The sequence below is a fragment of the Gopherus evgoodei genome, chromosome 5 (assembly GCF_007399415.2).
Source record: "Gopherus evgoodei ecotype Sinaloan lineage chromosome 5, rGopEvg1_v1.p, whole genome shotgun sequence".
Classification (NCBI taxonomy): domain Eukaryota; kingdom Metazoa; phylum Chordata; order Testudines; family Testudinidae; genus Gopherus; species Gopherus evgoodei.
The window spans coordinates 36,782,968-36,801,166 of NC_044326.1; the positions used below are offsets into that span (position 1 = coordinate 36,782,968).

At 39.9% G+C, this 18,199-nt stretch overlaps 1 protein-coding gene across 5 annotated transcripts in view; it reads left to right on the top strand.

Moving 5' to 3' along the window:
• Positions 1-8,640: 8,640 nt before the first annotated feature.
• TBC1D19 (TBC1 domain family member 19) overlaps positions 8,641-18,199 on the top strand; it is a 98,610-nt gene continuing 89,051 nt past the window's right edge. For all 5 annotated transcript variants that reach the window (XR_004000584.1, XR_004000586.1, XR_004000585.1 and 2 more), the window contains exon 1: positions 8,641-8,851. Coding sequence is in view for 2 of the 5 variants with exons in the window: in XM_030564019.1 (XP_030419879.1) it covers positions 8,750-8,851 (102 nt within the window). In the remaining 3 variants the exon portion in view is untranslated. The remainder of the gene's footprint in view (positions 8,852-18,199) is intronic.

The window sequence follows — 18,199 nt, forward strand, 5'->3', positions numbered from 1 at the left end:
TGGCAATTAGGCCCTTAAATACCTTTGACCTGGGCCTTGTTCTTCATTTTTAAAACAAATAATGGATCAAGCCCCACGTACATCAAAGACTGAATTTTGATCCTCTGAGACCATGCTGATCACGAAGCCCAGCATGAAGCACATGAGAGCTGGGGTCAAAGCTTTCTCAATCCAGGGGCTCTGGTTCTGGAACAACCTTTCCAAAGAGATCAGGTGACTTCATTGGGACTATTCAGATGCTTCAAGTTAGACACATTATTAAGACTCTTGCTGTATTGGGGCCTGAGTCTTGTTCTTTTTTAATGACAATTTTAGGGCAATATTCTGATATTTAGTTACACCACTGTAAATCTGGACTAATTACACTGGTCTACAATTTTTGAGAAGTCGTCTGCTTCAGAGATAAAATGTGATATTTATTATGTATTTTGATGTGCTGAATTCAAATATGACAATTAAAACAACTGATTGGCTACTGTTTCTAAGATATTTAAGTTTTTACATTTTATGTCTATGTATATTGTGTAGATAGTAGAGTTTTAATCATAAATTGTAAACCTAGGTCTTTTCATGTGTTTATGGTTGCTTTACATGATAATATTTCACCTGTCCTCTTTATGTAACACTTTAAAAATCAGCAAAAGGGTTATATAAATAAAATTTATTATGAAACAAAAGGCAAAAAACTATTATGTACATAGTTTAGTCCTATTCAGTGTCTACTCGGTGCTTCTTGGCTTGTCTCTTGCATTCATTAAATGGAGCATCTCTTGTCACTGTCCAGCAATAGTCTGCAAGCATTGATGGGCTCCATTTGCCCTGAGAGCCTGCCAGGAGATTCCACTGCTGTAGTCTGGAGCCCAACAGCTCTGCCTTACTCTTGGGTAGTTCCAAATCTCTGACAAGGTCATTCAGTTCACCTTGTGTTATGAGGCGTGGTTCAGAGGAGGAGGATGGGGGAAAATGTGGGTCCTGTGACATTGATGGTTCAGGACCAGAAGTTTCATCCTCTTCCTCGTCTGACTCAAGTGAGAATGATTCTGGTGCATCAGGAACCGGCAGTCCTTCTCCGTGGGGTACTGGGCGTATAGCTGATGGAATGTTTGGATAATACACAGTCCACTTTTTCTTCTTTGACACACCTTTCCCAACTGGAGGCACCATGCAGAAGTAACAATTGCTGGTATGATCTGTTGGCTCTCTCCAAATCATTGGCACTGCAAAAGGCATAGATTTCCTTTTCCTGTTCAACCACTGGCGAAGATTTCTTGCGCAAGTGTTGCAGCATATGTGTGGGGCCCACCTCTTGCCCTGATCTTCAATTTTGCAGCCAAAAGAAAGGTGATAGGCTTTCTTAATCATAGTGATTATACTGCGCTTTTGTTATGCAAAAGTCACTTCACCACAAACATATCAGAAGTTATCTGCACTCTTCACACAAGTACGAGGCATCTCTGCTCACTTTGGCTAAACAGAAATGTGTCCCTTTGCAAAATCAAACACTGACAAATAAGAGACCAGGACACTGTATGATTTCTAGAGCTGATATAGGGCAATTTGTTCAGCAGAGTAATGTAAGCTTCGTTATGATTGCATCATGCATGACTTCTAGGAATAACATGATGCAATTCATATCATGTATGATGCAATACCATCTTCAGATTGCGTCATTCATTGTTTTGCCTAAAAAGCAAGTACTGTCCAAACCCAGTCATAGATTTATTCATAGATTCAGTCAAAGATGTATTTTAGTCATTTCTGGTTTAAATTGAGATCCCTTCCCTTTATAACTCACTTATCCTCCGCCATTCCCAAGTCAAGGGTCGTATATACTGACCCAATAGCATATCTTGAAAACTAGAGCCAATCAACAATTTTAAGCATCATTTTCGTTCTCAGTGACCCAGAATTAGTAAAGTTGGACTACATTTATTTCAGAAGCATTTTGGCTGTAGAGCAGTGAAATTGAACTAACTGAAATCAGAATATGGGGCATATCTTCAGCTAGCGTAAGCTGTCATAGTTCAATTGACTTCGGGAAGTGTGACAATTTACACCACCTGAAGATCTGCCCTCCAGCCCTCTGTTTCTGGAAGGTTTGATGGGCTGTGCCTAAGCTGTTCATTTCCTTGTCAAACTGGACAAAATCCCTTGTATTTGGTTCTTATGGACTTCCTTGATAAATCTTATGGTCTCCAGTAATTTGGATGTCAAAATGGAGGGCAATTATAGTCAATGGGATTACTTTTGTGACTAAGAGAGGCAAGGTCAAGCCCATAGACAGTGTTGCCAATACTGAATATCACCATCTGAATGACCACACAGTCACAATAAACTTAAACTTCAAATAATTTCCATATAAAGTTATTCCAAAATATTATCCAAACACTAACAAAGAGTAAGAATTTCCAGAGTTTTACCATGGATAGGATTTTAAAAGCTATTACTATGAGTCTTAGGGGTGATGCTTTTGTCTAGCTGATCACTGAGAAAATACATTCTGAGGAAGAATTACTGTAGGTAGTTTGCCAGTATTTATACACAATTATATAGTGCAGATAGTTAATGTGATTGAAAGGATGTAAGATATAAATTCATTTTCATTATTCAGTCTTTATTTATATCACAGAATTTTTTAAAGCTGCGAAGGAGAACACTCAACATTCGGGGGGGGGGGGGGGGCGGAAAAGAAAGGCAAAGTCCAGGAACAAAGTGCTTTGCAGTTCACTTCTTATTATAGCAGTTCTCATTAGGCTCTTAAATTAGGGTTTTCTAAATATTTCCTTATAACAATATTTCAATAGGTTTATAAGTAAGGCATAAAAACATTTTGAAACATGTTATATAAAGTCCTGTGGCTGAAATCACTTACTGCCAATTTTTCTTTAACAAGCATTTGACAAAAACAGATATTTTTTCTAGACTTCTCTTTCCTTATTTATTTTTTGATCCATGAAACATCTACAGTAAAATTTTTAGCTCTGCAGTCCAAGCTCCATGAGCCTGAGTCAACTGACCCAGACTCAGACTCAGTGCTGCAGGGTTTTTATTGAAGTGTAGATGTACCCTGAAAAACCTTTTCCTTTTTAATGTTCTCCTTCTTTCATCCTGTCAGATGCTTATTTTGCAGTCCTGACAACTGGGAAAAGTGACACAAACTTAAGTTGGTGTAGTACTTCTCTTACTATTATTACACCTTGTTACCTTCAGGGCTTAAATTATCATAATTTTCTGGCGGGCTCCCCCCCACATCTGGGGCTTCAGCTGTGGCGGAGGGTCTCACGGCTTCTGTCCCACGGTGGAAAGAGGGATGGCGCCAGGGCTTGGGGCTTCAGCTCCGTGTGGGGGAGAGGGCTCCAGGTTTCAGTTGCAGGGCTCTGAGGACCTCCCTGAAACCGTCTTGTGGGCTACCCCAGGGTCTGAAAATATTTGCCAGAGCTCTGCTCTGGACAGCTCTGGCTGAATTTAAGCCCCGGTTAGCTTAGATTTTCTGTAAAAACAACAAGGAGTCCGGTGGCACCTTAAAGACTAATGTTTATTTTGGCATAAGCTTTCGTGGATAAAAACCCCACTTCTTCAGATACATGGAGTGAGAATTACAGATGCAGGCATTATTATACTGACACATGAAGAGAAGGGAGTTACCTTGCAAGTGGAGAACCAGTGTTGGCAGGGCCAATTCAATCAGGTTGGATGTGGTCCACTCTCAATAATTGATGAGGAGGTGTCAATACCAAGAGAGGGAAAGTTGCTTTTGTAGTGAGCCAACCACTCCCAGTCCCTATTCAAGCCCAAATTAATGGATTAAATTTGCAAATGAATTTTAGTTCTGCAGTTTCTCTTTGAAGTTTTGTTTTTGAAGTTTTTTTGTTCAAGTATGGCTACTTTTAAATTTTTTATAGAATGTCCAGGAAGATTGAAGTGTTCTCCTACTGGCTTTCGTATGTTACCATTCTTGATGTCCGATTCCACTTGTGAGGTAACTCCCTTCTCTTCATGTGTCAGTATAAGAAACTTCAGTACTTCTCCCACCCACACCCAACAACTCTCCAGGTTCACGCCCAAGCTCCTTCCCTCTCCCCCAGCTCCTCCATTATGCTTGACTCCCCCAAGCCTTTGCACTGCTTCTGAGGGGATGTGAATATACATTTCTGTATTATAGTTTAAATGAATTACTCAAAGTTCTGTATTAATATGCTGAGTAAGAAATCTTTTTTTGTGTCTCTATTGTTATAGACATACTTGCTAACAAGTATTTTGAAATAAATTACCAAAATAATTGAAACTGGCATGTTTATATTGTATTAGTTTGACAAATAAAATATGCAGAATTTTAAAATGTGTGCAGAATTTTTAATTTTTTGGTGCAGAATTCTTCCAGGTATAGTTACTCTATAGATTCCCATTAAAATCAATGACTAAACTGAAGTCAATGGGAATTTTGTTTGATTAATGAGCAACGGGCCCTGCATAAGGACTACTGTATCTGAAGGCTTGATGCTCATGCTGATGCTGCTTTATAATAGAATATATGTATTCCAGGCACTGAACAAATATATGCCAAATTATTTTAAACTTTGATTAAACATTCCATAAAAGAAACTTCCCCCATCTTAGACAGAGAATACAATATTGATGTTAGTCCAATATGTTTATAAAACTAAGATGACTGGAGAATCAGGACCTCTGTGCACATATCTGTTTTACAAGCTTGGTAACTCAGAGTTGCTACATACTATTTAAAATGAATATGAAAAAGTAGTTGACATAAGTTCCCAAGCCATGTCTTCTCAATAGAAAAACAAGTTATTGTCAACAGAAGGCTTCAATTTATGTAAAGCCAAGATCTGTGAAGACAAATAATATATCTAAAATCAAGAACAGAAGCATTTTCAGATTCTCTAAGCTAGAGTATTAAGTCTTGTAGTTATTCATAGGGAAATCTAGCTTCCATGTTCAGACATATATTAGATAAAATATATTACTTTTCATGAAAAATAGCCTTTGTAATAAGAGATCTTTTCTGCCTTAATTCAAAATATATTATGCAATCTTTCCTACGTTCTGCAGATTGCATCTATGGTATTAGGAAAAAAAAATCTCATTACACACCAGGAATTGGTTATTTAAAATAAAATATGAAAACTTGTGAAGATATGGTGCCATGTTTCTTTGCAGTGATTTTAGTATTTCTTAAAGTTGATGAAGGTGAATCATTGACAGAAATTGCCCTTTTTTCTATTTTGTAATTTTTGTAAGACCTGATATGTTGTCAGCTACATCAAAACATTGTGGGCCTCATCAATCCTTACTAACACAAGTAATCCTATTGGAGAAAATAACGACAATGATATACTTGCATGATTGGGCCATAAATGAGATTGTTAGGAATAATTTTGCTATAGTACTGTGAAATATTGAACACCTCCAATGACAGGTTGAGTATATGCCATGTCTACTAAGCTCTATGGGAGTAGAAGGTGCTCAGACATCACCTCATTGAATCAAACATCTATTTTCTAAAGGAAACCTTCTTTCAAACAGTATTTCCACCAGTATTTGAGACTTCATCTTGGCACTTCATATGTTACCTTTGCCTGTATCTTCTAAAGATGTTTGCATCCATTTTTAATGGACAGGCAAGATGTACGCAGCAGTGACAAATGTCTGGAGTGCAAAATAAGGGTTACTTTGCTTGACAAACATTTTATTTTTAAGACAGTTAGGGAGGATTCAGCCTGGTTGGACCATTATTCCCATTGATCACTTTATAATCTCAGATTATCTCACTTGAAAACAACATTTGGTAGCAGAGATGGGGACATATCTAATTCCAAAACAGAGAGAGAGAAAGAGAGAGAGAGAGACTGTGAAAAAGTAATGAAAAAACTTGTTCCTATGATTAAGGCTCATAGGAAAACAGAATAACTATCCTGTTTAGATTAGACTGCTTGTTAAGGATTCTGGGTAGTGCTGATTGCTATCTTTTTAAAGTCAAATTTTGGTTTGTTAAAGATTATTGAATTTCAATCTTGAAGCCACCTCCTCTGGCTTTCCCAACACTTACTTCTTATTTGTTATATAGTGTGATATTTTAGCAAGTTTGTCGTATCAACCAGGCAAGGTACTAACAACTTCAACAGGACTTTATTTTTACAGTGGAAACCTCTGTATCAAGCTACTGCTGCACCCTCTGTAACTCTCACTCAGCCTTCTCAACTCCTCCCCCCTCCTTCCTGTTTCCTGTCCTTTCAGACTCTCAACAGCCAGTGCTCCCAGTTCTAATAATTATAGCAGCATCCAAACACCACAAAGTTTTAGCAGGAAACTGAGGCTAAGGCTCTGTCTACATTACAAGAACTACAAACTCAGAGCTACAGCTTAGCAGGCCATTCATCTGGTATTAAACCGGACAGTCCTGCTTTTCTACGGTTTGTCCTCTATCTGATACTCAGACGAAAAGCAGATGTGGTCCAGTATCGGCTGGGGGGACACTCTTTTGAAGAGTGTGCTGCTCCCCTCCCTGCTGGTGTGACCGGTGTGACCTTGCATGCAAAATCATGAGGGGGTAGGGGAGGGGGGTGAAGTGGCATGCTTTTAACAATGATGTCCCCTGTACAGCACGATTGCAGACATATCAAGTGGAAGGATACCATACGTCCGGATTTTCCCAGATATGGCCTCCTTTTTGGTCCTCTGATCTCCTTTTGGGCGGATTTTTGAAATATGAACAAAGGTCCATGATTGTGTCCAAGGTCATGCCAGAAGTACTGGAATGTCCCTGTTATAGGTTAGAATCACAGAAACCCCCTTGGGAGCTGCCACCTGCCTGACTGCTTCAACACAGACCCAGGGTCTGAATTACTTGCCCCACAGCTGCAGACTTAACTGAAAGCAGCTTGTCTTTAACACGCAGATGCTCAACTCCCAGTGGGGTCCAAATAAATCTGTTTTACCCTGTATAAAGCTTATACAAAGTAAACTCATAAATTGTTTGCCCTCTAATACATTGATAGAGAGAGATGCATAGCTGTTTGCCCTCTTCCCCTGCTCCAGTATTAATACATACTCTGAGTTAATTAATAAGTAAAAAGTGATTTCATTAAAAACAAAGTAGGATATAAGTGGTTCCAAGTAGTAACAGACAGAACAAAGTAAATTACCAAGCAAGATAAAATAAAACAAGCAAATCTAAGCCTAATATAGTAATACAATCGAGTACAGATAAAATCTCACCCTGAAAGATGTTTCAATAAGTCTCTTTCACAGACTGGACACCTTCCTAATCTGGACACAGTCCACTCCATGGGTACAGCCCTTGTTCCAGCTCAGGTGGTAGCTAGAGGATTTCTCATAATGGCTCCCCTTTATTCTGTTCCACTCATTTATATATCTTTTGCATAAGGCTGGAATTCTTTGTCCCTCTGGGTTCCCACCCCCACCTTTTCAATGGAAAAGCACCAGGTTAAAGATGGAGTCCGGTTCAGGTGACATGATCACATGTTACTGTAAGTCTTCATTACCCACTTGCCAGCACATATGTATTCAGGGAGACTTACAAGTAAAACAGAGCCTGCTGAAGACAATTGTCCTGGTTAATCAGCGTCATCAAGATTCCAAACACCATGGCCCACACTTAGCATAATTACAATGGGCCCTCAGAGTTATATTTCATATTTCTAGTGATACCTTTATACAAATAGGATGATCACACTCAGTAGATTATATGTTTGGTAATGATACCTTACAAGAGACCTTTTGCATGAAGCATATTCCAGTTACATTACCATATTTTCATAAAATCATATAGAGTGCAACGTCACAGTCTCGTATTTCAGGAATATGTGAGAGGTGACCATAGCTGCAGCTATGCTGCTATAGTATAGACTCTACCTATATAAACGGTGGAGGTTTTCCAGAAATAGGCTGTAGCTACAGTGACAGAATAATTCTTCCTAGACCTGGCACTCAGGGCAGAAATATTTTCAGAGCTCTGAGTGCCATAGCTAGGTCAATCTCATTTTTTATGCCAGGCCTAAATGTCTTGCCAAAGACTCAGAGAAAGTCAGTGGCAGAGCTAAGAGTACAGCCTAGGCCTCCCAATTCTAACCACACCAATGCTTTAATTACAGTGTGTTCCCAGCCCGGAATGGCATGTAAAGCCCTGGGATGACATGTCATGGCTTTGCCATGGGGTGCTATGGTGAGGCAGTAGGCTTGTAGGGGTCAGCCCCAGGAAAGTGTAACACGAGGCATAGGAACAGTGTGTGAGGCAGCAGGGCAGTGCAGGTGGGGTGGAGAGTGCCCTGTCATGGGGACTGGCTCTATAGGTGGAACACAGTGGTGGTGACACTAGTGAATGCTGCGGTCGGTGCTGGGAGTGGGGGGTGTCTCTTAGGGCTGGGAGCCAGTCTCCTGCTCAGGGGCCGAGGGTGAAATACTGGACTTTTGCAGTGAAGGCTAGTTTTGCCTTTGGTATCGACAGGGCCAGCATTCACGTCACCCTGTGTCTATGGTGCCCTGGGCTAGCGCAGAACAGGCTGGGGAAGGGCCGGAGCCCGGAACTCTGCTGTGGGGGATCCGGTTTTCGGACGGAATCTGCAGCAGAGCGCCGCTTTCCGCTCCCTTAGTTGCCTGGTAACGCCGTCCGTGAAGTAGCAGAAGGGAGCGAGCACGTCCCCCTGAAATTGGCCCCGCTGCGGCGGCGAGGAGCGCTGGCCGGGCACGTACCCCGCCGGTCTGCGCTGGGATGATGCTGGAGCAGGACACCGGCCTCTCCTTGGCCATCGCGCAGATCGTGCAGCGGCTGAAGGGCTCCAGCCTTCATTCCCAGCTGGAGCGGCAGGCCCGGGTGAGCCCAGTCCCCGGCCCGCGGCTGCCCTCCCCCCGCCGCCTGCCTGACCCGCTCCATCCCCGTCCGTCCTTCCTTCCATGCACCTGTCTCCGTTTCTGCTTCCCCCTCCCCGGCCTTTCTCCGTGTCCCTCTCTCCATCCCGCCACTTGTCCTCCCTTCCCCCACGGACACTGCGGGGCGGATGCCGCAGGGCGGGGAGGGACCCTGTGCCCGTTCAGAGAAGAGGGAGTCAGACCTGCCCTAAACCGTTCACTCTTCTGCAGGGCCAGGAGACTCACTGCTTGACTGTCCGGGCAGTATTTATATCCGCGCCCTCCGGGGGGGAGGATTTCGCATTGTATATTAATAATATCGTTCAAGTCTCACTCCATTCAAATTGCTCCACCAAATGAATTGGGTCGTTTTTTAATCCTTAATTTGGGATGCGTTTTTTTTTTAACTCCCTCCCCTCCTCCAAATCACACAAGGTTTTGGTGAAAAGGAAGGAAAATAAATGAAATATGCACCAGAAAATGATGCTGTAATAATTGCGATCCTTTGTTCTCACTGCTCTTCTCGCTGCACTCTACATCAACTTTTAGGTTTTTTAGGTGTTCTTAAAGGCAAAGCAATTTGTAGCCTAAAACTCTGTCTTCATGTATTTCCACCCGCAACCACTTTTTCTTGTGGATGACAATGTCTGTTTGCCTGATCCTATTCTCTGTAGTTTCTTTTGAAACTCCAGTTTTTGTTACTATATATTTTTTCTTTATACCTTTCTCTTGGCTTGGTAATAAATCAATTAAGTCAATGTAACTTTTGTCTAGTTTATCAGTTTTATTTTCAGGTTCTTACTTCTGGGTTTCAAACTTTAAAAACATGAAAACATCTATTTTGGTGTTTCATTTTATAAAATCTTGGGTTTGTTTTTGTTTTTGTTTTTTGTTTTTTTTTACAAATTTGGACAATATTTAAATTGACAGTGTCCCTTATGTTGTACAAATGATGTTTTAGTGGATAAAACACATGGTTATTTGCCTTACTTTTGTTGGTATTCCTGTATTAGACAAGGCTATGTTCCGTGGCTGTCCACTTTTGACTTCCATGATCCAGTTCTCTGTTGACTTAATTTATAGCTCTCAGATTGTTTGGGTTCTGTGTGGTATCATGCTATTTCACTTTTATGTCAGTGTAGGCTTCCTTCTGCGTTGGACCCTGTATTATTTTTCTTTATATCTATTAGTGCTGTCCCTGACTTTCATTGTTATTAAATAGTCTTGAAATGATTCAATTTTTATTGATAAATGTCCATTTCAATGTGTACACACAAACTGACAAAAAAATTTTTTATTAATGATAGCCAAAGTAAGAAAAATGCTGCTTGCAAACTTTTTGGAATTTGATTTAATGATATTTACTTCATATATTTTGACATACGATTTTGACAATTTGTGTACTAACGGTTATAAAGCTTTAACTTTTTGAATCTCAACATTTACTGTCATTAAGTAATTATTGTCTGACTAGCCATTGTCTAGCCTCCTCCTTAATTTCCCACAATTGTTAAATTTAAATAGATAAAAATTAAAAAACTTAAAAATAAAAATCTATATTATCCATCATAATTATATACAATTGTTAAATATAATTTGTCTGCTGTTCCAGGTCTGTATCTTCTGCTCTCTTGTTTATATAGATAAGTAAATGAATGTAGTGCTGTAAGTGCTATGTAGGTCACTACCAAACACAAAAGAAGATTTATAATCTAAATATATAAGTGAAAATCAACAATACACACAGAACAGTACATAATGGCCACAGCCCAGTCTCTCTTAAAAACTTCACAGAGCAGGTGGATTTTAGAAGTTTGTAGAAGGAGAAGGAAGGAGCTTAGTATATTATTAGGGAGATTGTCTCCTTTACCTTCTCCATATGACTGGAATAAATAGGGCAAGAAGAAGGCAGATTGGCCAGAGTTTAAATATTGCGAATACTTAGGAGATGAGATTAGAGAGATATAGAGTAGGATGAAGCTTTGTAAAGATGAAGAGAGTAGCTTGATCTTGACATTATTTGATGTGTACCTACAAAAGCATTTCTAAATGTGATTAGCCGTTTTTGGGGATTTATAGTTTAAATGAATATTGACAACGTTGAGGAAGTTGGCCCTAATTGCTATTGTTCCTTCATTTATTCTTGCTTTTTAAGAGGTTACCTTTGGATCTGGGTTGTTTCAGGAATATGTGCATTTCTCTTTGATTCTGAGTTAATTTATGAACTTCACAATTATTCTCCACTTACAAACAATATAGATCTCACTTGTTTTATCTTTTCTGCCAAAACTCTGATCCATGTTCAAGTTTTCTCCGTACTGGATTGTTGTAATTGGGTTTTTTTGGGAGGGATCCAGGCCTTCTCTGTTCTGTTTTTGTGACTTGTTGAATTTTGTTATTGTTAGTCTCAAATTACTGCCTGATCAGGCCATTAAATTGGCTAACTTTGAAGCTGCAGATTATGTACAAAGTCTTGCTATTCTTATGCAAGACACCTTAACTCCTATTTATCTCTGAAACATGGACTATGTTCTGGTCTGCTTGTTAGTTACGTTCTGTTTCTGACCTGAATGTTGTGGTATAAATAAATCTGTACTAACTGCAGAATTGAACCTCTCTACATGAAGCCAATTTTAGATAAATTTCAGTGATATTAAGCTCTGTTTTGTTGCTGATCTAAATTCTTCCAAGAGAAAACTTAACTTTTAGCTCTTATTTGTTTTTAAAAAAATATAAAAAATCACTTTGAGAGTGCTCTGTAAATAACATTGTAAACCCTCAAATCACTCAAAATCCTTTCTTCAAAATTTTGTATGCATGTGCGTGTGCATGTCCAATATCTGAAAAATGTCAGGATGTAAGTCAAGATTTGTGTGTCCATATAATGCCCCCTTAAAATGAGTGTCCAGGGTTTTTTTAGAGTTTGTGATATTTACCGAGCCTAATTAAAACATTGGGGAACTAATTTAAAATAACAACAAAATTCTTGCTATACTCATTAATGTGTGTGTGTGTTTGTTTGTTTTTTTAGTTCTAGCAGGCAGAACTCAAAAAGAACAATTTCTGTTGTCAGCTTACAGAACTTTTGAAAAAACTGGGTTTCTTAAGAATGATGTTTATGAATGTTGAGTCTTTGGATACTGAGTAGAAATACCAGTTGGTTATGTTTTTGGGTACAAGAAGGAAAAGGGGATTGTAAAGAAGAGACAAGACTTCTTCTTTATTTCTTAAATTTTTCATGTATGATACGTTACTTACAGTATTTAGGATAATTAAGTTGTCAAGTACATAGTGGAAACAGTAACTTATTTTACAGGATTCTTTGGCATCAAGTTGATGTGAGATGCTAGAACCCTGCATAAAAATTCGGAGTTATCTTTGATAATTCACTCTGATGGCAGATTAGCTCTAACCCAAGAGTATTAAGAAGGTTTGAATATAGCTCTGAGCCATAGTAACTAGAAGGTAGGGACCAAAGGCTTGATTCACACAGGGGACTTAAATGAACTCCTAAGTGCTCCTCCTGCCCCCTGGAATCCGTAGCCCACAGTTTGGTACCCAGCCTTCCCATACAGTGCATAGGGAGAGTTAGACACTTAAGAAAGGGATTCTCAGAAGCCAGCAAACTGAGCAGGCAGCTGCCTGTGCCAGCCACAAGTGAAATGCAAAGGAAAGGGACAAGCCTAAAGGCTCAGATCCTCAAAGAGGCTTAGGTGCCTGACTGAAAGGCTGGAGAGCACTACTTCAGATTTTCCTGGAGTTAAGTGCCTAAGCCAGGTCAGCCTCTTCACAACAAATGAGAGGTAGACATCTCCCCCTCCCCAGCCCCCACACACACTATAGCCAATAGACTGGTGGTCAGGATATTCACTTGGAATGTGGGAGACCCATATTCAAATCCGTGCTTTACCTGATTTGGAGCAGGGATGTGGACACAGATTTACCACATCTCTAATGAGTGCCTGACCACCAGTCTATTGGCTGTAATGGAGTGGGGGTCTCTCTCAATCTCTTCTGTTAGAACTGTTCCACTGTATATAAATAAATCAAATATTCATTGGATCAGAGAGAGAGAGAGAGAGAGAGAGAAACACCCTATATTCTGGGGATTAGGGCACTTACCTGTGATTTGAGAGACATGGCTTCAAGTCAATGCTCCAAATTAGGCAGAGCAGAGATTCAGACTGGGGTCTCCCACATCCCAGGTAAGTGTCCCAACCAGTGGACTATTGAATAGACAGGGGACGGACACACTTGCTCCTGTTGTCTTTTGACAAGGGTCTTAATCCACTGAAAAATATGGTTCCATTGAAATAAAATACTTTGTGACATTGTGTCGAGTTTGCAAAAAAATTGTTTAGGAGAAAAATTATGGGGGAAAAAAGTTCCTACAATGTTGAAATGCCCTGTTTTGACATTTTTGGAATGAAATGTTTTGATATTTCATTTTGAAATGACTTTTGCATTTTTGTATTATATTATAATAAAGTCAAAATCAAAATTAAATGTTTTGATCTGAAATAATTTGTCAGACTTTTCTTTTGTGGAAAATTGACATTTTCTGGTTTCATTCTGATTTGAAATGGAGCCAAATATTGAAATCTTGTAAATTTTTGTGAAATAGAATTTCCACCTCCATTGAGCTCTCATAAAAATCTGTTAATGATTGTGAGTCACTCAGAACCTGTTGTAACCATAAAAATATCTGGCTGGATGGACTGATAGATAATTTTTAAAAAATAGGCCCCAGTATTTTATTGGGGCAGAAGATTCATAAACTGTCCTTCTGACATGTAGTAAAAACCTATCCAGTCATTAGATATACAATGGGGAGAAGTGGAGTGAAAGAAGAGATGAAAACTGAAGCAGAGTAATTTTTTAAAAACATAAACATATGTGATATTCATGATACCAGTAATCCCTATTGCCACCTGCATGACCATTTTCAGATTGCAATTTATTGTTGGTATCTCAGCAGAAGTGGGTCTTGAGGAGGGATCTGTAAGAAGACAGGGTTGTGGCTTTATAGATAAGTTATGAGAGGGAGTTTCATGTCTAAGAATCAGCATCAAATATGAACATGTGAAGGTGCTTGTTGAAGAAGCGGACTTCTGGGTGATAGAGATTGGCCAATGGAGAAGGCAGATAAGATATAAAGGATCAAAAGGGATCTTAAAGTGTGGATAAGAAGGTATATCTGATATGGTTGTGAAAGGGGAGTCGTTTGTGGTAATTAAAGAAGGGGAAGAGGGTAACATGATTGGAATGGCTGCCCAGGAAGATAACCTTATCAGCAGCTTTTTGATGGACCTGAGGTAGGTGTCAGGAAGGTCAAAGAAGAAGGTTGCATAATTAAAATGGGAAATAAGGGTCTGGACAAGAGTATTAGTGGTGCTGGTAGAGAGTGATGTCTGTTTCTGGAAAAGTTTTGGAGGAGTAAGTGTCAAGATATTGACACTACCTGGATGGGTGTGGCTAAAGGAAGGGCAGATAGACATTATAGTAGCTTAGCTTGCGTGGACAGACTGTGAGATCAGATAATCAAGGAAAGTATTTTGATCTTTTCTTCGGTACTAAAAGAATTATTGATACTGAACTTCGCTGATATGAAAGTTCACATTTAGAAAGTGATCAGCTCTGTTATATGCAACATTATATACCAAAATATATCAAACAATAATAGGCACGTGATTCATTATAGATAATAAATTTCTTTTCATGTATCATATTTAACAGACAACTTACTGACCTGTTCTCATATTAATAGAGATTATAATCTTCTTGTCTATATGTTCAGCAGTGACCTTCGCAGTATGAAGAATCTTATATTGAATACAGTTATGAATACATGAAACAGATTAAGGAGTTCAGAAACAACTTAAGTTTGATTCACAGAAGATCTTTATTAGCAATGTAGGTACAGATGAATTACCTTGCAGATGTGTACCTTATTTGCAGCAAATTTGTATCTTCAAATGAAACCAAGGAAGTTGGTTAAAACTGCAAATATTATAATTTACAAAACCTATCCAGCAAATTTAAAATTACCTACTTCTGCCTAAAAGCGGAGACTAATTGTTACTTGCTCTCAATTGTTTTCCTTTTCAATTGCTATATTATTTGTACTTGTATATGAACACTGCTTCACTTTACCGCTATGCTGTTCCCTAGCTATCAAACATAATTTAATGTAGAAATGCCCAAATGTAAACAGGGCTATTGATGTCAATGTCAGTCAGGTTTCTATACTCTAAAATTTGCTCAAACATGTTCATAACTTTTTTTCTGAAAAGGGAGTATACATTAAAATCCAACTGAAATTAGCACTTGGACTTCTTTGGGTTTTAGCAATACAGTATAAATTACCTAGCAAGCAAAACTGTGAACATTTTCTTATGACCATTTTGAGAAAGTGTTATGATTAGGGAGATATCAGCAATTAAAGCTAAAACATTTGGCACTTGTGTGAAACTAGCCAGATGAACAGTAATAAACATATACAAAAGTCATGGCACTTATCTAAGAAGAAAAGACTTTAAATGGAAGTCTGAAAATATTTAGACAGTGTGTAAAACTATTATATGGTCAACACATTATTACTTTATATAGTCAAAGCAGTTGAATATACAGCTGAAAAAGGTTGTGAGTGAGGAGAGTATGATATCCACTCCTGAAACACAGAAGCAGGTTGATCCCAGGACTAAAAAAATGTGAGCTATTAGGATGAAGTGTGTATATACTCCAAACCATAGTTTTCTGAACAGTCCGAAGGCTTTGCTAAGGGACAGAAATGAAAATTTAAGAAAATGAAAGACCTCCTTGCCCCCATATCACTCAAGAACTAATCAATGAACCTAGTACACAATATTATTCAGAATTTGTTCTTCCAGTAATTAGTAATTGTCACTATTGTATTAATTGTCAAATTGTGCTTTGAGATTCAAATTTAATACTAATTCAAAGTAAGATGAAGATTAAGAAATGTTTTGTACTTCATATTCCTTATTTTATTGGTCCATGTGTTTCCTATTAAAGTAACCTCAAGTAAATTAAAGTAATGTTTAAGTTTTCCGTGCATTTAAGATTACAAGTGTTCTAAATGTATATAGCTATTCCAGTTAAGTAATACATATAATTAAATATACGTCCAAATAGCCATAGAGTGAAATCATTCCATTATGTATAGAAGAAGATATCTACTGCAAAAAAATTGACTGGTACAGGGAGTGGGGGATTGATTGGTGCAAGACTTAGTAGGTAATTGGAACTAGTTTACTTTCACATTTCTCTTGGTATTTAAGGTATAAACCAACTGCAGGGTACTGTTACACAAGCCCAATTTATGCAAATCCGTACTTACGGAAAAAGTCCCGTAAGCTAGAAATAGGAGGTTTTTGTTTTTGTTTTGGGGTTGGTTTTTTGTGTGTTATCGTCGGGTATATGTTTCCGACTTGCGCAAAATTCAAGTTACACAAGGCGTTCTGGAACGGAATGCTTGCGTAAGTCGGGGAGTGTCTGTATGTCTTTAGGGCTGGTTTCTCCTTTCCACTGAACTAATACATTTACATTGAAAAACTGCACAGGAGTGTTTGCTGCCAACTGAGAAACTCAGATGCAGCGGTGATTAGGTAGATCCTACTAGGGCTGGAGCTAACACATTGTAAAGTTTCCTCTGGTCTTGGAAGATTGTTAGTTTGTAAACAGAGGCAGATTAAGATTTACTCGGGCTCTAGGTACAAAGAACATTAGGGCCCTCCAAGGCCCCGCCCACATCCTGGCTGGAAGCTGGGCTGTGGTAAGAGCTTCCCAGAAAGCCCTGGTCACTGTGGGGAGCCCTGGACCCTCCGCCTGCCCTGGATAGCGTGCCCTGAGGGTAGGGACATGTTCTAGGGGTGCTCTCGGACACCATAACCGCCTGCCCACAGCAGGTGGAGGGTCTGGGGCTCCTCACAGTTACCCAGGCTCCCTGGGTGGCTCTTACCACAGCCTAGGGCAGTGGTCCCCAAACTGTGGGGCATGTCGCCCTAGGGGGCATGGGGCAATGTTCAGGGGTGCTGTGGGGCCCAGCTCTGCCCTGCCCGTAGCCCAAGCTTTGGCTTTGCTCCCAGCTGCAATCATGGCCCCGCTCCCAGCCCCTTGCTGCTGCTCCAGGTCCCCAAATCCGGCACCACTCCTGGCCCTGGCTCCCGGGGGAGGGGTGTGGATCTGGGTCAGAGAGGGCACACCCAAAAAAGTTTGGGGATCCCGGCCTAGGGTGATCATGTGTCCCATTTTGGCCTCAGATGTTCTGACTTTTTTGGCAAAACGGGGCCTTTGTCCTGTTTATTGTTGCCAGCTGGCAAGAGCAAATGGGACAAATGCTCAGTTTTGCCAAAAAGGGTCTGGGGGGTGAGTGATAGAGTTTGTGGGGTGGTGAGAAATGGGGCTTGGGCCAGCCCTGTGTAGGGGGGGAAATGAGAGAGGATTGGGTCAGCTCTGCGCTGTATGGGGGGAGGGGACCCCTCTTGGACCAGCTTCGTGTGGGGCAGGGCCAGTGGCTTGGCCGGCTCTGTGTGGGGGCAGAGGGAATAGGCTTACCCTACCTCAAGCTTTGTCTTGCAACTGGCTGGGAGCAGGGCCTCAGGGAATAGGGGGAGCAGGGCTGAGGGGAAGGGAGGAGTGAGAGGAGAAGCAGGGGTCGGGGCCAGAGTTCTGGCGCTTCTGCAGGGCCCCCAAATTAGTTTTAGCCCTGGGCCCTGTCAGCCCATGGAATAATCCACCTGTGTTTGTAAACTTCATTTAGATAGAAGCCAGCTCTAGCTTTTGGGGGCTTAGGTTGGGACTGAAGTTAGACTGGCTCAGGTAGAGGCTTGTTTCATCTTTAAGATCGAAGTTTTGTCTACATCACCTTGTAATGGTGTAACTTAAATTGATTTAATTAAACCAATGCAACTTTTGTTTTGGACTCCTTTATATTAAGTTAAAACTGCTTATATCAGTTTAGCCAGCACCAAATTTATAGGTTCCAGTTATATCAATATGTCAAGTTTAAACTGATATAAAAGAGAATCCTCACAAAAAGTTGCATTGGTTTAATTACATTGATATAAAATTACACCATTAGTTGTACAGGTACAACTTTGTGTGTAGACCAGGCTTGAGTTTAGCCTGGAAGTTTGGTAGTGGTTTGCTCCAGCCTCTAAAGGATTTGTTTAGTCTGGAGAAATCTTATTCAAACTCTGGATTTTTTTTCTTTTAAGGGAGCTATGTTATGGAGTTGCTGTGGGAATTTTTATAATAAGCTATTTCAGTTCCTCTGGATCCAAAAAACAAA